Source organism: Solenopsis invicta, chromosome 12 (assembly GCF_016802725.1).
Source record: "Solenopsis invicta isolate M01_SB chromosome 12, UNIL_Sinv_3.0, whole genome shotgun sequence".
Lineage (NCBI taxonomy): Eukaryota > Metazoa > Arthropoda > Insecta > Hymenoptera > Formicidae > Solenopsis > Solenopsis invicta.
In genome coordinates, this window is record NC_052675.1 from 13,078,765 (window position 1) to 13,097,028 (window position 18,264).

Sequence of the window (18,264 nt, forward strand, 5' to 3'; positions counted from 1 at the left end):
GAATCTGCGTAACTTTGTAAACAATCTATAAATTCTTAAATAAATTATTAATCTCGTAACTAGAGATTTCAAACTTTAAAATGCTCTTCTTGAACATACTTTTACGATTATTTTTAACGAAGTTACATTCTCTTAAATTTTGCCTATTTTTGAGAATAAAATAAATAACCCTTTAATTTTGTTGTTGAGTGTATTTGAACATTGTAAAACAATGTTACTTTTCTAAATATATAGAGAATATATAGAGAATCAATTGGCATCTCAGAAAAGCGACAATAACTTTGATATATTTGATATATTATACTTATTCTTTACATGTTTTTTTTTTTTTTGAAGATGCCCTTTTTTAAAAAGGATTGTAATTGTCTATTTGAATTTAAATAAAGAATTTTTATATAATAATTAACTTTAAAAAATTATATTTTAGTAATATCTAAAAGTATAAATTAAATTCAACAAACTACATAATTAATTTTTAAAATATTAATTTATTGTTTTGATTGCTGCCATAATTTTTGTTGTACTTATATGTTACAGATTTATAAGATTGGAGAGGAGTAGGAAGTCTGAGAGAGGGATCGGGCCCCACATACTTTGGGATAAATATAATTTCTTATTTATTTGAATTTAACAATTTTTTTTCTTTTTTTCTTGATATTACCAAATAAATTAAAAAAAAGCTACTTAAAGAAAAAAACTTAATATAAAATTGTATACACACCCAGAGAAAAGTTACGTTGAAATTGATGAAATCGTTTATTTAACTTAGTTGTTTTAAGTAGAAATAAAAATACTTTTGAGAAAAATAAAAATTTATTTAACTTTAGAAAATAATGTTATTAGTCTTTTTAAATGTAAATAAATTATTTGTTTAAATTAATTATTTAATTTATACAAATATTTATTTCATTCAAAGAAAGAATTGATAGAAATGTAAAAAACAATTTAGTAGTTTTGGTTTTAAAAATATATTTTTTTTATTTAAATAAAATTTGCGTTGCACAATTAAATTGTTTCTTTAAATTCTAATAAAAGGAACAACCGAAAAATTTGTTTAATTCAAAGAAACCTTTCTTTAACCGTAAAGCAATGTACAAATTTCTTTGAATCAAATAAATATTTGTTTACTCAAAGAAATCTTTCTTTGGATGTATAAGAAATAACTTTTGAACTTGTTGATTGATTTTGAGTGCAGTTTTAATTTTTAAATCTCATATTTTTGTTACAATAATCACTGTAGCTTCGTGGCTGATTAACTCCGCTTATTATGCATCGGCTCAGTGAGTCAGAAATCAATTTTCTTATTATATTTCAATCATATACATGTATATGGTCAAAAAAATTTGTACACTGTTATATATGTATACGGTTAAAGAAAAGTTTTTTTGAATTGAACAAATTTTTGGGTTGTTCCTTTTATTAGAATTAAAGAAACACAATTTGGTTGTGCAACCCAAATTTTATTTAAATAAACAAAATATATTTTTAAAATCAAAACTACTAAATTGTTTTTTACAGTTTTATCAATATTTTCTTTGAATGAAATAATTATTTGTATACATTAAATAAGTAATTTGAACAAATAATTTATTTACATTTAAAAAGGCTAATGCCTGGACCACCTATTTTAGGGACTCGTTTCTTTCTTGGTTATTTTTACGTTCATGACCAAATGCCGCGCACAGAACATATACGCGATCCCTAAAATAGGTGGTCCAGGCATTAATGCTACGGTCTGTACGTGACTTGTAGTTCACATTCTGGGCGACAATGGATGAGGTCGTTAGTGTGCGAAGTTTCGAGCGTTATGAGAAAAAGGACGGGATTGCCACTCTCATGTTTCTTCCTGCTAATGTTGGCATTCGAAGCATTTAAGCCATTCGAGCTGCAACCACGCGACATGCTACAACAGCAATATTTGGAGTAAATACTGAGTCTATTAACCTCTCGTCGAATTTTTAATAAAGTAAGTTTGAAGGATTTTGATGAATATAACGGGTATTTGTGTTTAATTTTCTTAACAAAACTTTTACAGAGACGCTGAAAATCATAAATGAGATAGAGAAAAATACGACACAGCAGTTGCGCGCCATCCTCAAAAACACATTGTACGAAACATTTCAAAAATGGGAAAAACACAGAGAGCAATGTATTGACAGCAGAGGAGACTACTTCGAAAAAAACAAGTAAATAAAGTTGTAAGTTCAATAATAAAATTTTTATTATAAAAATTTAGTGTTTTTTTAAACACATCTTGTAAGTTGTTGTTTAAAAAATAATTGATTTATGTTCACTTATTAACTTTTTATATTGGTTTAAAAATATATACATTTACATAAGTTAACTTAGATTTTTTTTAATTATACAGGCCTATAAAAGTTTGTGAATAGTTGTTCCTAGTGCATTCTTGCCTGCTGAATACAAATTTCTTGTCCAAAATTGGCTATTATGTCACAATTTTGAGAAAAATAACATGAAAAGAGTAAAAAATAACGATTTTTCAAAATATTTTATGTATAAGTGCAGTAATTATAATGTGACAATGTCAAGTTTGTGTAAACGGATAACAGTAAACGTAAATAAATGGGCTTTTAACAAGCAGATTAAACGGTATGGCAATCAATACATATTTATTGCAATAAAACAATGCACAAGTAATAACTTCGAAAATTTCTAAATTGCTATTTTTAATATCATAAATCTTAGACTTACGCAAGAGGAAACATAATAAAAAATACTATCACAAAGGAGAAGCAAGAAGTAATGACACATTGGACAACACAAAATAATTTTTTGTACTTCTATATGCGAAACACATATCAGAAGCTGCAGCTTCCGTAATAGACAAAACAAGATACACAGTCAGCTATAAAATCACTAATAAGTTTAATACATACGTTAAAGCTCATAAAGACAAGAATCTACCCGAAAAAAATAATAGCATGGTTGCACAAAATCCAATGTAATAACTGTGACGATACATATGTAGAACAGACAACAACTAAGAACAAGAATCAAGGAACACACAAACAATACAAGATTAGATTCAACACAGCATTCAGTAGTTTCGGAGCATATCATGAAATACAATCATATATTCAATTGGAGCAAAATCAGCATACTCGATTCTGAATCAAATTTCCATAGATTTTTCTATAAAAGTAATTTCCGAAATAATTCATACTTTAAATAACAAAAAAATAGCATTAATTTTAACAAAGATACATAATTGTTTAATAGCGCATATTTTGATTTATTTAAAGATCTAGCAAATTTAAATAAATAATTTTCCTTCACACAAACAGATATTTATATTTATATTTATACACGGTTTACTTTGCTTGTTCTACACAATTTAAATTTGTAAGTCTCTTGCTGTATGTTTTAGAAACAACAACCAAGAACCGATACAAGGTGGACATGCATCTCTTATTTCGTTCCATTCTTTTTAATACATTGACGTAAGTTTTGACTTGAAGATTTACAAACGCAGAAGGGGAAAACATTTGTTTAAGTATTAATTCGATTTACATTATAATTTTTTTACGATCTGTATGACTGAGAATCATTTTACTGACTACTAATTTCTACAAAATTATGATGAAGAATTTATTGACTTCCACACATTCTCGCCCGAAAATGAGAAGTGATTGAAAAAAAGGAATCTTTGGACATTTTTCATCATTTCATCTGTAAGATTACAATCATAGTATTTTAGCCTAATTTATTAATTTATTTGTTTTAACTTATTAACATAAAAATTATTTATTAATTATTTATACATATTTATTAATTATTTATTTTTTTATATATCTGTTTGGATGTTCATCTTAGATTTGGATTTAAGGCTCAGTTGGATTATCGTAATTCGCGGTGATACCACTTCAAACCACCCGGGATGCCACTTCAAAAAACGTTAAACATACAATATTAATACCATTAATTATAATTTATTGAAAATTTATTAGTTTTTTAATAAATCCATTGATAAAGCATGCGACATAAATGCAACATAAAACGCCTTTGGTTTTTTATAATTTTACGTGTATTAGATCCGGCAATTTAGAAATTTCAAAAGTTGTTACTTGTATATTGTTTCTTCGTAATAAATATGTATTGATCGCCATATCGTTTCATCTGCTCGTAAAACGATCATTTATTTACCTTTATTGTTATGCAGTAATTATGTTCATTTATAATATGAACATAATTTAAGTTGTTTAGAGATTACTGTTCAGAAGATATTATTTATAAGATTACTGTTCAGTTATTAGTGTATTAGTAATTTAGAGCTCTTAGTGGTTTAACATAAACTTTAAACAACGGAACACAGTATAACATGAGGGTGTCCTAGCTCAAAAACAACCTTTGTTTTTCACTTATAAATACATTTAAAATATTTTTATGATATTATCATTGAGTGACAAATAATATTATTATGACATTATCATTATTCTTAATATTTTTATGATATTATGATTTTTGTATGCTACTTGAGTTCATAAGTACCAACATTACATTTTGATGATAAAACATAATATTGTAATAAAAAAATAAAATAAAAAATCTTAAGTGATTACATATTAACGTTGTGTCACAGAATATATGACCGTATTTTATCGCTGGAAAGCATCCAATATTATTATCAATTACGATTTTATTTAGACTGGTGTAAATAAATCGAATTTCACATAAAAATAAGTCTACATTATTTATATTTTTACACTATATACAAAGAAACATTAAAGAAAGTATACGTAAAAAAAAATAATAATACAATAAGTCAATAGATATACATACGAAACAAAAAGGTGCAGCAAAATAACGGAAGCGCAATTACTCCCGCGTTAAACGTTCTGTATAGTTATTTTGTTTTAACATAATTATTTTTTAGTTCTGATCTGATTTTTTACATATTTCAACAAAATCCTTTTACGAAGAATTGAAGTTATCAGATCCATTAAGCTATTTTAAAATAAAATATAAATATTTACATTCCAACAAGAAATCATCTCCATCTCAGACATTTTATAAAAAAAATTATTTTTTCAGATAACTTTTGTATTAAATCATTAGTACCAAACGCTATGTTACGTAAAAGGGAAAGGAAAATTAAAACAGAGGGTGGTGTTCATAGTTGGATGACGAAACATTACACAAAAAAAAGTCCAGAATTATTAATATGTAATTATTGTAGAAAAAGTTTTTCTAATCAACGTGACCAAAGGCATATATTAAGAAATCACTTATTTGATGTGCATAATGTAACAGAATTAGATGGATATCCAGACAGTGATATTATACGGCAAAATTATAAAATATCAGGACGAATAGCAATATGCAATCATTGCGAAAAAACGATCTTCTTTACATATGGTGCACGTTATTTAAAAACTCATTTGAAAATTGATCATCCGGATAAATGTAACTTACCTGATAGAAATATAAGAACAAAATCAAAAATGTGGGACAAATTCATTGTAATAGGTAACTATGCAATGTGCAAAGAATGTAAAATAAAATTTAGACTACACAGTATAAAGCCAACAAGATCTTTATGGCAACACTTGACAACTCATCATTCGGATAAATATGACGTGACTGATAAAAGTATAAAAAGAAGAAAATCAAACGTATGGAAAGAATATAATGTAATAGGCAATTATGCGACATGCAAAAGATGTAAAATAAAATTGAGATTACATAATATTCATCCAACACATTCTTTACGGAGGCACTTGCTGATTCATCATCCAAATATATCTAATTTAAATAACAGAAAATTAAGCAGATCAAACGTATGGAAGGAATACAATATAACAGGGAACTATGCGATATGCAAAGAATGTAATAGAGAAATTAGATTACCAAATTTAAATCCAACAAGATACTTATGGAATCATTTAAAACTTGATCATCCGTATAAACAAACTGTACCTGATATGACGAATAAAAAGAGATATTCAGACATGTGGGATCAATATATTATAAAGGGCGATATGATAACATGCAAAAAATGTAAAAGGACACTTAAATATAATTTTGAACATCCAGGAAATTTGTGGAGGCATTTAAAAACTAAACGGTGTCAGTAAGTATCTGTTTGATAAATGTTTAAGGTATTGATGACATGATGAGTATGTAGCAGGTGCAATAATGAAATAATATCTAAAAGTCATTATATGTTTTCATTATTGCACCTACATAATAATTGTAGGTTATTATTATTTAAAAAATATTTGTCGCGATTATTTGTCTTTGTTTTTGAGTGATTACGAAATTTTAAAAAATAAAGCAAAACTTTCTATCTATTTAAAAAACAAAATAGCATTCAGATGTCTCAACGTATGTATATGTATAACCATTTTTTTATCTTCAAACTAAAGTAGACTTAACAAAATGTAATATAATATTAAAAGGTTTCAATAATTGCAAGTCTTTATTCAATTTGTTATTTGCTGCTAAAAATATTATTTTGTGTTCAACACATTGCTGCATTTTTTATTATTTATAATTTTATTTATATTTTGTCTATATATATATATATATATATATATATATATATAAAATAGTAACATTTTCGTGATTAAAAAAACTTTTAACATCTCAGCAATGTTCTTTCTTGTTTCGTGCTGTGTAGATATTTATGTATACAAATACAACCGAGTTAAGTATTTTAATATATTATTTACTAATCATTCTTTTCACAAATATAGAACTTTAGCAAACACAAAATCAATTGAGGACAATGATTTCCGTGGTACTATACCTCAAAATAAAATACAAACATCCAACGAATCAAATTCACTTAAACAGGAGATAGAAATAACAGATTTTAATTTTGGGTAATTATTTTTTTGTTTATTCTTTGCTTCTATTATACCATGTACAAATGTTGAGTGCAATTTTTAATTTTTAAAACGTTTTTTACATAAATGCAGGGTTGCATCAAACACGCCAATATCAATTGAAGACAATAGTTCCCACGGTACTATAAAACCTCAAAGTGAAACTGAAGAATTTGATCAAACAAATTTGATTAAACATGAAATAGAAATAACAGATTTTAATTTTGTGTAATTATCCTTTTTGCTTATATTATGCAACATACAAGTATTAAATGTCAATGCATTTTTATTTTTAAAACATTTTTTACACGATGTAGGGTTACATCAAACACCAGATCAATTGAGGACAATGATCTCCATGATACTATGGAATCTCAAAACGAAACACAAATATTTGACGAGACAGACCCACTTACACTTAATTTCAGGTAATTATTTTTTTTATTTATATTACGCAACGTACAAGTATTAAATATTCAACATTAAATTTTTTATTTTTAAATCATTTTTTATATAAATGCAGAGGTGCATCGAGCACGCCAAGTTTAACTGAGAACAACGATTTCCACGATACTACGGAACTTCAAAATGAAACACAAGCATTCGACGAGGCCACACCGCTTAAGCAAAAAATAAATTTTAATTTCGGGTAATTATTATCTATGTTTATATCATATAACATACAAATATTAATTGATTTTTAAACACGATTTTTAAGCATGAAGTTTGAGAGACTTTGTACAAAATTGCTTTCTATGTGAAAACAGAATGAGAAAAAAGGGTGGGAATAATAAGATAGGGCAGGGGGAGTTAGAAGTCTCTACTATCGCCATGTTGATCAGTTTTATTGCTCAAAGTTTAAATGGTATGGAAGCAAAATTTTGTAAAAATTTGTGGAACCTCTAAGTATATTGTGTTTGCGTAACATTTTTGGGAAATGTCTGCATGTAACAATAATATATACGTATTAGCAGAAAATATTCACGTTTTAAAAGCATAACGTAATACAACAATAATATAATATCTGTATTATTATACGGTATAAGTAGATATACAATTATTCATCTTATATTAAGAAATTAATGTTATAATTTTTCACTTAAAATAGTCAAATAGAAACTCAAGGACGGAAAGCCGCAGAAGTAGCAGTTGAAATACAAATGACCTATGAAGAAACATTCGACGACGCCTCGAGCGACGAAGAAGGGGACGAATATATAGAGGAGCACAGTTTAACAGAGTCAGAAGAAAATGCTGAATCCGACACAATGGATCATATAGACATAGATCGTAATGTGGGCTTAGACATGACTCGAAAACCAGATGTGGGCCATCGTAAAAAGAAGGGTCGTCCCCGTTGTTATCTACGTACTGCAAACAACTTTAAATGGTCGCTTAACGCACCAGAAACTCGAAATACTACAAGAAACTCATTCAAAACTGTAGAAGCAGGAGCAAAAGATGCTGCAAGAGATGTAACAACACCACTCGAAGCATGGTCTCTTCTTTTACCAGATAGCATTCTAAATAAGATAGTCGTGCATACAAATGAAGAAATCGAACGGCAACGATTGAAACTTCAAACCGAAAACAAAACCATTCCAACAGATTATCACTGCGTCACTTTAATAGAATTGAAAGCTTTCATAGGCTTATTATATTATGTTGGACTCAATAAATTAAATAATACAGATGTTCGCCGTTTGTGGTCTCCGCTTGCAATGCCATTGTTCAAAGCAACGATGCAGGAAGAGAGATTTTTGTTTCTATTAATTTGTCTCCGATTTGACAACAAAGAAACGCGCATACAGCGTCAAAAAAGCGACAATCTTTCTCATATTAGAGAAATGTGGGATAATTTTATTTCAAACTGTATAAAATATTATGAACCTAGCGATACTTGCACTGTAGACGAACAGTTGTTCGGTTTTCGCGGCCAATGTCGTTTTCGTATGTACATTCCAAATAAGCCCGATAAATATTGTTTAAAAATTATATCTTTAAATGATGCAAAAACATTTTATATGATTAACGCTATTCCATATGTAGGAAAATTACAAGACATGAATCCAAACGAAACAATACCAACATATTATGTTCGACGGATCTGTGAGCCCATTTATAATAGCAGTCGTAATGTAACGTGTGATAATTGGTTTACATCTGTACCCCTCGTTGACAAAATGAAAAGGGATTATGATATAACGATTGTAGGAAAAATAAAAAAGAATAAACCAGAGATTCCAAATGTGTTTAAAAAAATTCCTACAGAAGGCAACAGTCAATTTGTCTATCATAATGGAAAAACTTTGGTATCCTATAATCCAGAAAAAAGAAAAATTGTTTTATTGTTATCGTCTTTACATACATCTGGAACAATTGATGAAAAATCAGGAAAACCGGAAATAGTTTTATTTTATAATAAAACAAAGGGTGGTACAGATGTGTTTAATCAATTAGTACATGAATACAGTACTTGTCGTAGAACTGAAAGATGGCCTATGCGTTATTTTTACGGAATATTAGATCAGGCTGGAATTAATTGCTTTATTTTATATACTTTTAATTTGCAAAATAATAAGAAAAATCGATATACATTTATGGAAGAATTGAGTTTATCATTAATTAGACCGCATTTGGCAGTTAGGCTGACATCTACGTTACGCTTAAATACTCGTTTATTTATAGAATCAATTTTGTCTGAGAGTGAATTTCCGGAAAATGATCCATAAAGTTATCTAAGCAAGAATGTAATGGAAACCAAAAAAAGATATGGATTTTATCCTGACGCAATGCATTGAAAAATACAATATAAATGTTGAGGTGTTATTTTCTTATATATCAAGAACGCAGAGCAAAAATTTATGAAAACTGTTTTTTAAAAAATGATTAATAAAGTATTTTAATAAAATTATTATATAATAAAATTACTATATAATAATAAACATAATACGAGTTTTGTTAACCAAAAAGTTATTAAACGATTAAATTAATTGTTAGCCAATCATGATAAAAACTATACATTAAATTAAACCTCAATTGGAAATTAAAGCATATTATTTGTGTAAATATAAATAAAAAATTATGTAATTTTTTTAAGAAGAATTAAAGATACATTAGGTACTACTTGGATTTTTATAATGCTTTTTACAAGCGCGTATACACACACAGACTCATATGGTACCTTTTTTAATAATTTTATTACTATGCAGGAAAAGGACACACATCTTTCTAAATATATAAAATGTACTGAAAAAAAAAGAAATTTCGTAATAGCGCGCCAATCAATACATTAAACGTATTCTGAGTGGCGCTGGCTAGCGACAACTTTTAAGGTCCTTACACAATACGGCAGAATAGTGATGGCGATAAAGAGCAAACACAGATCATTGGTTTCACAGCTTCTGATTGGCTCTTCAACATTTTTCGCAATTTTCGATTGGTTGAACATTTTGCTATTCTTATTGCTATGTCTTCGCATTGTGCAAGAACCTTTAGAAGGTTCAACGCCGTTTGATACAGGTTATGTTGCTAATGTATAGCATTCGAGCCTCGACTGTTACAACAATTGGACTAGCAAGATTAAACACTTGCTCTAACTTCTCGTCGAATTTTTAATAAAGTAAAAATGAAAACTCTTAATGAATAGAATGTGTTTGTATTAAATTTTGCTTAAAACTTAGTTTGCTTTATAATTTAACTTTGCTTTAAACTTTTACAGAGACGCTGAAGAACATAAATGAGATAGAGGAATATACTACAGTTGTGCTCCATTTCAAAAAACATTTCAAAAATAGAAAAAAACGTTGGGAACGATGTATTGCTACCAGAAGAGACTACTTCAAATGGAACAAGTTTGAATAAAGTAAGTTTTTATTATAGAAATTTGGTTCTTTAATACGCTTTGTAATAAGTTGTTGTTTACAAAATAGGTAATTATACAGAATACCCACGTCACCTCAAATTTAGATAAAAATGTATTCTCATTCGATTCATTTTTACTCCAAACGAAAGCATCCGGTAAAAAAAAGCCGCGGTCTGCCTCGCAAAGCGAAGTATCAAACGTTAAAGATCGAGACTTTAGAGGTTAATTAAGATATCTGTCATTCCAACCAAATGTACCAATATGAGCATGCGCTGTGATCACGTGTGTAAGTTCTTCAGAGGCGGAAAAAATACTTCTCTGCTGTAGACAAAGATCCTACGTGATCCTATTAATTTAAAAATGGAATATTCAATAGAACAATTAAATAATTCTTGGCTTGTTGTCCAAAAACGCAAAATACTCTGCTTTAAAAATACAAATTATTTTTGTGTATAATTTTTGTGTTGTTAAAGCAGCTAGAGAATTTGTGCTTTATATCAGAAAATAATTTGCATTTTTAAAGCAAAGAATTTATGTGTTTTAAAGCATAAATTCTCTGCTTTAAAATATAAATTCTCTGATTTTAAAAATGCAAATTATTTTCCTGTATAATTTTTGTATTGAAGCAGATGAAAATTTGTATAATTAAAGCAGAGATTTATTTGTTGGAATTAATTGAACACGTAACCGCAACGCAGATTTCTTTTATAAAATAAAAATTATATTTATAGAAAATATATATAATATTTATTACAAAATTTAAAAAAATATATATAAACGTAACGCGGTATATCTTTAAATATTAAAAATTTGTTGTGTTGATATGACAGATATCTTTACCTATACATAACCTTTACATAACGAAAATTGATCCAAGGTATATCCTGGATGTATGTCAAGGGATTTTCTAATGTCTTGGGGATATGCTTAGATAAACTTAGATAAACTTAGGAGGTACTAAAAATATCTTGTGGATGTCTGAATATCTGCTATTTATAGTTGGGATATCATAATTCAGATATCCTTAGGATGTTTTTGGATAATCAAATTTGCTTCTAATGATATCCAATGGTTGCCTTAAAATAACTTTTAAGACGTTCTAATTCTACAAATTTCTCCAAAATATTTACATAAATATTATATTATTACACCACGCGTTATTTGCGTTTATTCTGTAAATGTTATGACAGAGAACTGTCAAACTACTGTTACATGTTCCGTTTCTTATAAAGACTTTACATTATAAATGGCACGCAATTCTACTTAACCGTATTCATTTAAATTAAAAACGTCCGATTTAAAACACGATCCGATTTACCCCACTCTCTCCTATAATAAATAGATAGACATAAATAAGAAACAAAAAAATGTGACAAAATGGCGGAAGTACCATAACTTTCCGCGTTAAATATTCTGTATAATTATTTTGATTTAACAGAATTATTTTTAGATCTAACGTAATTTTTACATATTTCAGCAAATCCGTTCCTTTCGTGAAGAATTAAAGCTATCAGATTTCACAGTTAGGCCAATTTATATAAAGTAAGATATAAATATTTACATTCTAACATGAAACCTCCACCTCAGACATAATGTTAAAGTTTTACTTTAATAGGTGACTTCTATGTTGCATCGTTAGTATCAAATGCTGTGTTATATATAAAGGTTACATTATGACAGACGGTGCTCTTAATAGCTGGATGAAGAAACATTTCACACGAGAAAATCCAAAATCATTAAAATGTGATTATTGTGGAAAAAGTTTTCTCGATCAACGTGACCAAAGACAAATATTGAAAAATCACTTATGCGATGTGCATAACGTAACGGAATTAAACGGATATCGAGAGGGTGACATATTACGACAAAATTACAAAATATCAGGACAAACAGCAACATGCAACCATTGCAATAAAAAGATTGTCTTTACGCATAACGCATCTCTTTTAAAAACACATTTAAAAATTGATCATCCTGATAAATGTAACTTGATTGATAGAAATGTAAGAAAATCAAGCATATGGAAGGAATTTACTGTAACAGGCAACTATGCAACATGCAAAAATTGTAAAGTGAAATGTAAATTACGTAGTATAAAGCCAACAAGATTTTTGTGGAAGCACTTAAAAATTGTCCATCCGTATATATATAACTCACTCAGTATTACTATACCAATACGTGTTCCAGTACGTAGAAACAGACACTCAAACGTGTGGGATAATTACACCATAACGGGCAATTGGGTGATATGCAAAACATGTAATATAACACTTAGATATAATAGTAAAAATCCAGGATATCTGTGGAGGCACTTAAAAAGTAAACGTTGTCAGTAAGTATTTGTTTGAAACACATTAAAAATATTAATAAATATGTAACAGCAGTTACCGTAATGAAATAGTATTTAGAAAAATTTTAAATAAAAGTTTTCATTATGACATATATATAATAATTTTAGGGAATTGCTACAAGCATCATTGACTACGAGATGCGGATCGTAGCCAATAATGTTTATGGCAACTTCACAATAAATTATTTTTCGGTAATGCCAATTGCGCAGTCACATTTCTGAGACTTTAAACTTTTATTTAAAAAAAAGTTGTTGAAAAATATTGATTGGAACCAAAGTTATGGTTTTTCAAAGTTGAGGAACTCTCGAACCCTATAGTGTAAGATCGGTAGTCCTTGGTCAAAATGTATTCTATACTCTGTTCACTGAAAAAAACCGAACTTCTTGGATGAAAAATCATCTGTTTCGCATAGGCTACGCCTGCAGGACGGCTGATAAACTCCTTTCTTCTTTGCTCGCACAGGCTTGTATAAGCTCATAATGCTAACGTTCTCTCAATTATGCTGTCCATGTGGGCAGAGCTATTCGGTTTCTCTTAGTGAATAGGTAGGATTAATATGTTTTTTTTTTTAATTATTCTGTTTACAAATGCAGAGCTAAAGCGAGCAAATCAAAATCAATCGAGAACAATGAATTCCACAGTACTATGATACTTCAAAGTGAAATGGAAACATTCGACGAGACAAAGTTGTTTCAACAAGAAATAGAAGAAACAAATTTAGGGTAAGTATTTCTTTTACTTATATCACGCAACAAATATTAAATGTTTTATTGCATTTTTTTATTTTAATCATTTTTTACACAAATCCAGGGATGCAACGAGCACATCAAGATCCGTAGAGGACAATGACTTCAATGATATTATGGAATTTCAAAGTGAAACGCAAGCATTTGACCAGACAAAGTCGATTAAACCAGAAATAGGAATAACAGGGTTTCATTTTGTGTAATTATTTTCTTTGCGTATATCATGCAACGTACAAATATTAAATGTTTCATTGTGTTTTTTATTCTTAAATTATTCTTTACAAAAATGCAGGGATACATCAAGCATATCAAATTCAATTGAAGACAATGACTTTCATAGTATTATGGACCCTCCAAGTGAAACACAAGCATTCGAGCAGATAAATCCGACTGAACAAGAAATAGAAATAATAGATTTAAATTTTGGGTAAGTCTTCCAAATCTTATCTCGGAAGCAAGTTGAGAACAGTGTTTCACAAAGACCAAAAACTTAACTATCTTGTCCTACTTTACTTTCTCTTATATACACAATTAATGTAATAATTTTAATGTTTTTTTTTTACTTAAAACAGAAAAATGGAAATGCGAGCACGGAAAGCTGCAGAAGTGGCAGCTGAAATTCAAATGATCTACGAAGGAGAGTTTGATGATGCTCCGAGCGAGGAGGAAGAGGACGAAGATTTAGATGAGTATAGCTCTGCAGAGTCAGAAAATGCTGAATCTGACATAATGGATCAAACGGGTATAGATGTGGGCTTAGACGGTACTCTCGAATCAGATATGAGTCATTCTAAAGAAAAGCGTCAACCCCATTCTTATTTAAGCACTGTAATATTACACGACTTTGAATGGTCGTTTAATGCACCAGCAATTCGAGATAACAGAAGAAGCGCATTCGAAACTATAGAAGCAGGGGCAAAAGACGCTGCAAGAGATGTAACAACACCACTCCAAGCGTGGTCTCTTCTTTTATCAGATAGCATTCTAAATAAGATCGTCTTGCATACAAATGAAGAAATCGAACAGCAACGATTGAAACTTCAAACAGAAAACAAAACCATTCCAACATATTATCATTGCGTCACTTTAGTAGAATTGAAAGCTTTTATTGGCCTGTTATATTATGCTGGACTCAATAAACTAAATAATACAGATGTTTGCCGTTTGTGGTCTCCGCTTGCAATGCCATTGTTCAAAGCAACGATGCAGGAAGAGAGATTTTTGTTGCTATTAATTTGTCTCCGATTTGACAATAAAGACACGCGCGTGCAGCGTCAAGAAATCGACAATTTTTCCTATATTAGGGAAATATGGGATGATTTTATTGCAAATTGTATAAAATATTATGAACCTAGCGGTACTTGCACAGTAGGCGAACAGTTGCTTGGTTTTCGTGGTCGATGTTGTTTTCGTATGTACGTTCCACGTAAGCTAAATGAATATGGTTTAAAAATCATATCTTTAAATGATGCAAAAACATTTTATATGATTAACGCTGTTCCATATGTGGGAAAATTACAAGACAAGGATCCAAACGAAACAATACCAACCTATTATGTTCGACGGATCTGTGAGCCCATTTATAATAGCGGTCGTAATGTAACGTGTGATAATTGGTTTACATCTGTACCCCTCGTTGATAAAATGAGAAAGGATTATGATATAACGATTGTGGGAACAATAAAAAAAAATAAACGAGAGATTCCAAATGTGTTTAAAAGAATTCCTGCAGTAGGCAACAGTCAATTTGCTTATCACGATGGAAAAACTTTGGTATCCTATAATCCAGAAAAAAGAAAAATTGTTTTATTATTATCGTCTTTACATACATCTGGAACAATTGATAAAAAATCTAGAAAACCGGAAATAGTTTCGTTTTATAATAAAACAAAGGATGGTACAGATGTGTTTAATCAATTAGTACATGAATACAGTACTTGTCGTAGAACAAAAAGATGGCCTATGCGTTATTTTTACGGAATATTAGATCAGGCTGTAATTAATTGCTTTATTTTATATACTTTCAATTTACAAAATAGTAAGAAAAAGCGATATACATTTATAGAAGAATTGAGTTTATCATTAATTAGACCGCATTTGGCAGTTAAGTTTACATCTACGGCGCGCTTAAATATTCGTTCACTTATAGAATCGATTTTGCCTGCGAGTGAAATTCCGGAACATGATCATTTACGGAATGATCATCTAAACGATTATGTAATGGAAACCAGAAAAAGATGTGAATTTTGTCCCTACGTAATGCATCGAAAAACACAATATAAATGTTTGAGATGTCATTTTCCCATGTGTCAAAAGCACAGAGCCAAAATTTGTGAAAATTGCTCTTCAAAGAATGAATAACAAAATACACTAATATAATATACTATAATAAATATAATAATTGTGAAAAGAACATTGTTTCCTATTCGGAACTTTGAGTTAATTGTACAAATGCAACATATTCTCTTTGTTACATATTTATACTCTTATTAAAAGAACTTAATATACCATAATTCCTTCTAGAAGCAATATTCTTTAGTTCTAAAACGCTACATAATGACCTTTTTTGTTGAGAATGTGATTTATTTAAAAAAGTGGATTTTGTACAATCTTTTTGTGTTTGGTTAATAGTTTTTTCTAATAACTTTAGAGTAAATTATTTTTCTGCCATTTTCAAAATTCCAAACTTTTATTTAAAAAAATAATTGTTAAAACATCTTGATTGGAATTATAATTATGACTTCTCAAATCTTCAAAGGTTTCTCAGATTTTATGTTGTGTTCATGGTTAACGCCGGATATATTGGATTAAATACAGTATTTTTGTAAAATATTTTATGTTTTTATTGTCAAAACATGATCACACTGTGTATTATCGACATATGTACCATAGTATCCTTTGCCAAGACTAATAACGACACCCCGCGTTTTCCCAATTTAAATGCAATTTTCTATTTCCATCATATAACATAATGTTAATTAGCATTTAGCATTAACACACAGCAGAAACATTCTTTTCATAACAGCCTCCTTTACATCAAACATTTGATTTAACTTGCACATATTTTTTTTTTTTTATTATTTAGACGGTATTGCATTTTATTTTTTCCAAATTTTCAGATGATTACTTTACAAATTCAAAAAAATAAATAAGTATACTGTAGATAACAGAGGAACGTGGAGCGAGACAGATTGGCAGGGTAAATGGCATATCTTTTGTATTGCACAATTTGATTGGAGGAATCACAATCAGTTATACAGATTAAATGTAACACGTTAATCATTGAAAATTACCCACGCTAGCGAAGTAGACAATTGCGTTATTGAATTAGACTATATATTTATTTCGCGATTTTCTTATGATATATCTTATCTTTTTACTTGTGATATTAGTATTAAATTATAGTAATTTCTTTATGAATGCTTGTTTTTGAAACAAAATTTAATAGGTAATAAGATAAGAATATTATTTTCTACTTTTGTAAACAGTGTTTGGAAAATTATTGATATTTTAATTAGACGAGTAGCTGCAGTATAAGATAGAGGAAAGTTGAGTAATTATGCGCAGCAAGATTGTACACATTTTGATAATTAACCACTGCCACTTAGCGTAATTTTTTCTTCGGAAAAGTCAAACAGTGACACAGATAATCGAGTGTCACCCGAACAGACCTGTGATAGCAAAGAAAGAGACAAAAAAGAGGAAAAAAGAAAAGAAGAGTGGAAGAAACGTACAAACTGTAAAATTACAAAAAAAAGTGCCAAAGAAACATATGATAAAACTAGAAACACATAAGTATGTGCCCAACTTACCCACGGGGATGCCTATAGTCTTACCTGTGGTGCGAGATAGAGAGAAATGCCTTTTTATTATTCTTTAAAATAAAATTTACAAATCTCTAAAAATTGATGTCCACAGAATATTTAAGAAGTAAAAATGGTTCACTACTGAATTTTTGTATCACATTGTATGTATAAATTGAATACAAATAAAGTGTAAACTAATAAATAACATAGATGATAAAATTTTAATATTTGCACTAATATAACATATTTTTATATATTTTAATTTCTTACAACTGTAAAAAAAATTTATATATATATATATATATATATATATATATATATAAAAGATGCATAATTATATACAAAATAATTTATATGATTATATATAATCATGTGTATTATATACAAAAAATTTTTTTGCGGAAAATTTCTTAGAAGAATTTATTTAAAGACAATAACCAAAGAAAAAGAAAAATAATAAAATCAAATTTAATAAGAAAAAATCGAAAACACTAAATTAATAAATTCGTTGAATTCACAGGAATTTACACAAGTTATAATAATCGGGATATTTTCTTCATGGCAATAGATTTATTACAAAATCGCTGTTAAAAAATGGCGATGGTTGCACACAGCATTACATAGTATTTTTATAGTAAATATGTCTAT

General features: G+C 28.7%; 1 protein-coding gene across 12 annotated transcripts; it reads left to right on the forward strand.

Moving 5' to 3' along the window:
• Positions 1-1,761: 1,761 nt before the first annotated feature.
• LOC105198192 (piggyBac transposable element-derived protein 4) lies at positions 1,762-17,821 on the forward strand. 12 transcript variants are annotated; one of them, XM_039455826.1, is made up of 12 exons: positions 1,762-1,966; positions 2,036-2,198; positions 2,369-2,610; positions 2,707-3,161; positions 3,389-3,692; positions 5,053-6,091; positions 6,717-6,845; positions 6,942-7,076; positions 7,166-7,276; positions 7,372-7,497; positions 7,957-10,470; positions 10,570-10,636. In XM_039455826.1, exons 6-11 carry the CDS (start codon positions 5,088-5,090, stop codon positions 9,578-9,580), a joined length of 3,129 nt encoding a protein of 1,042 aa, XP_039311760.1. In that variant the 5' UTR covers positions 1,762-1,966; positions 2,036-2,198; positions 2,369-2,610; positions 2,707-3,161; positions 3,389-3,692; positions 5,053-5,087; the 3' UTR covers positions 9,581-10,470; positions 10,570-10,636. The 12 variants fall into 12 exon arrangements, with proteins under 12 accessions (XP_039311760.1, XP_039311764.1, XP_039311761.1 ...); XM_039455830.1 differs by having other exon boundaries at positions 3,389-3,461; XM_039455827.1 differs by lacking the exon at positions 2,707-3,161.
• Positions 17,822-18,264: the final 443 nt, after the last annotated feature.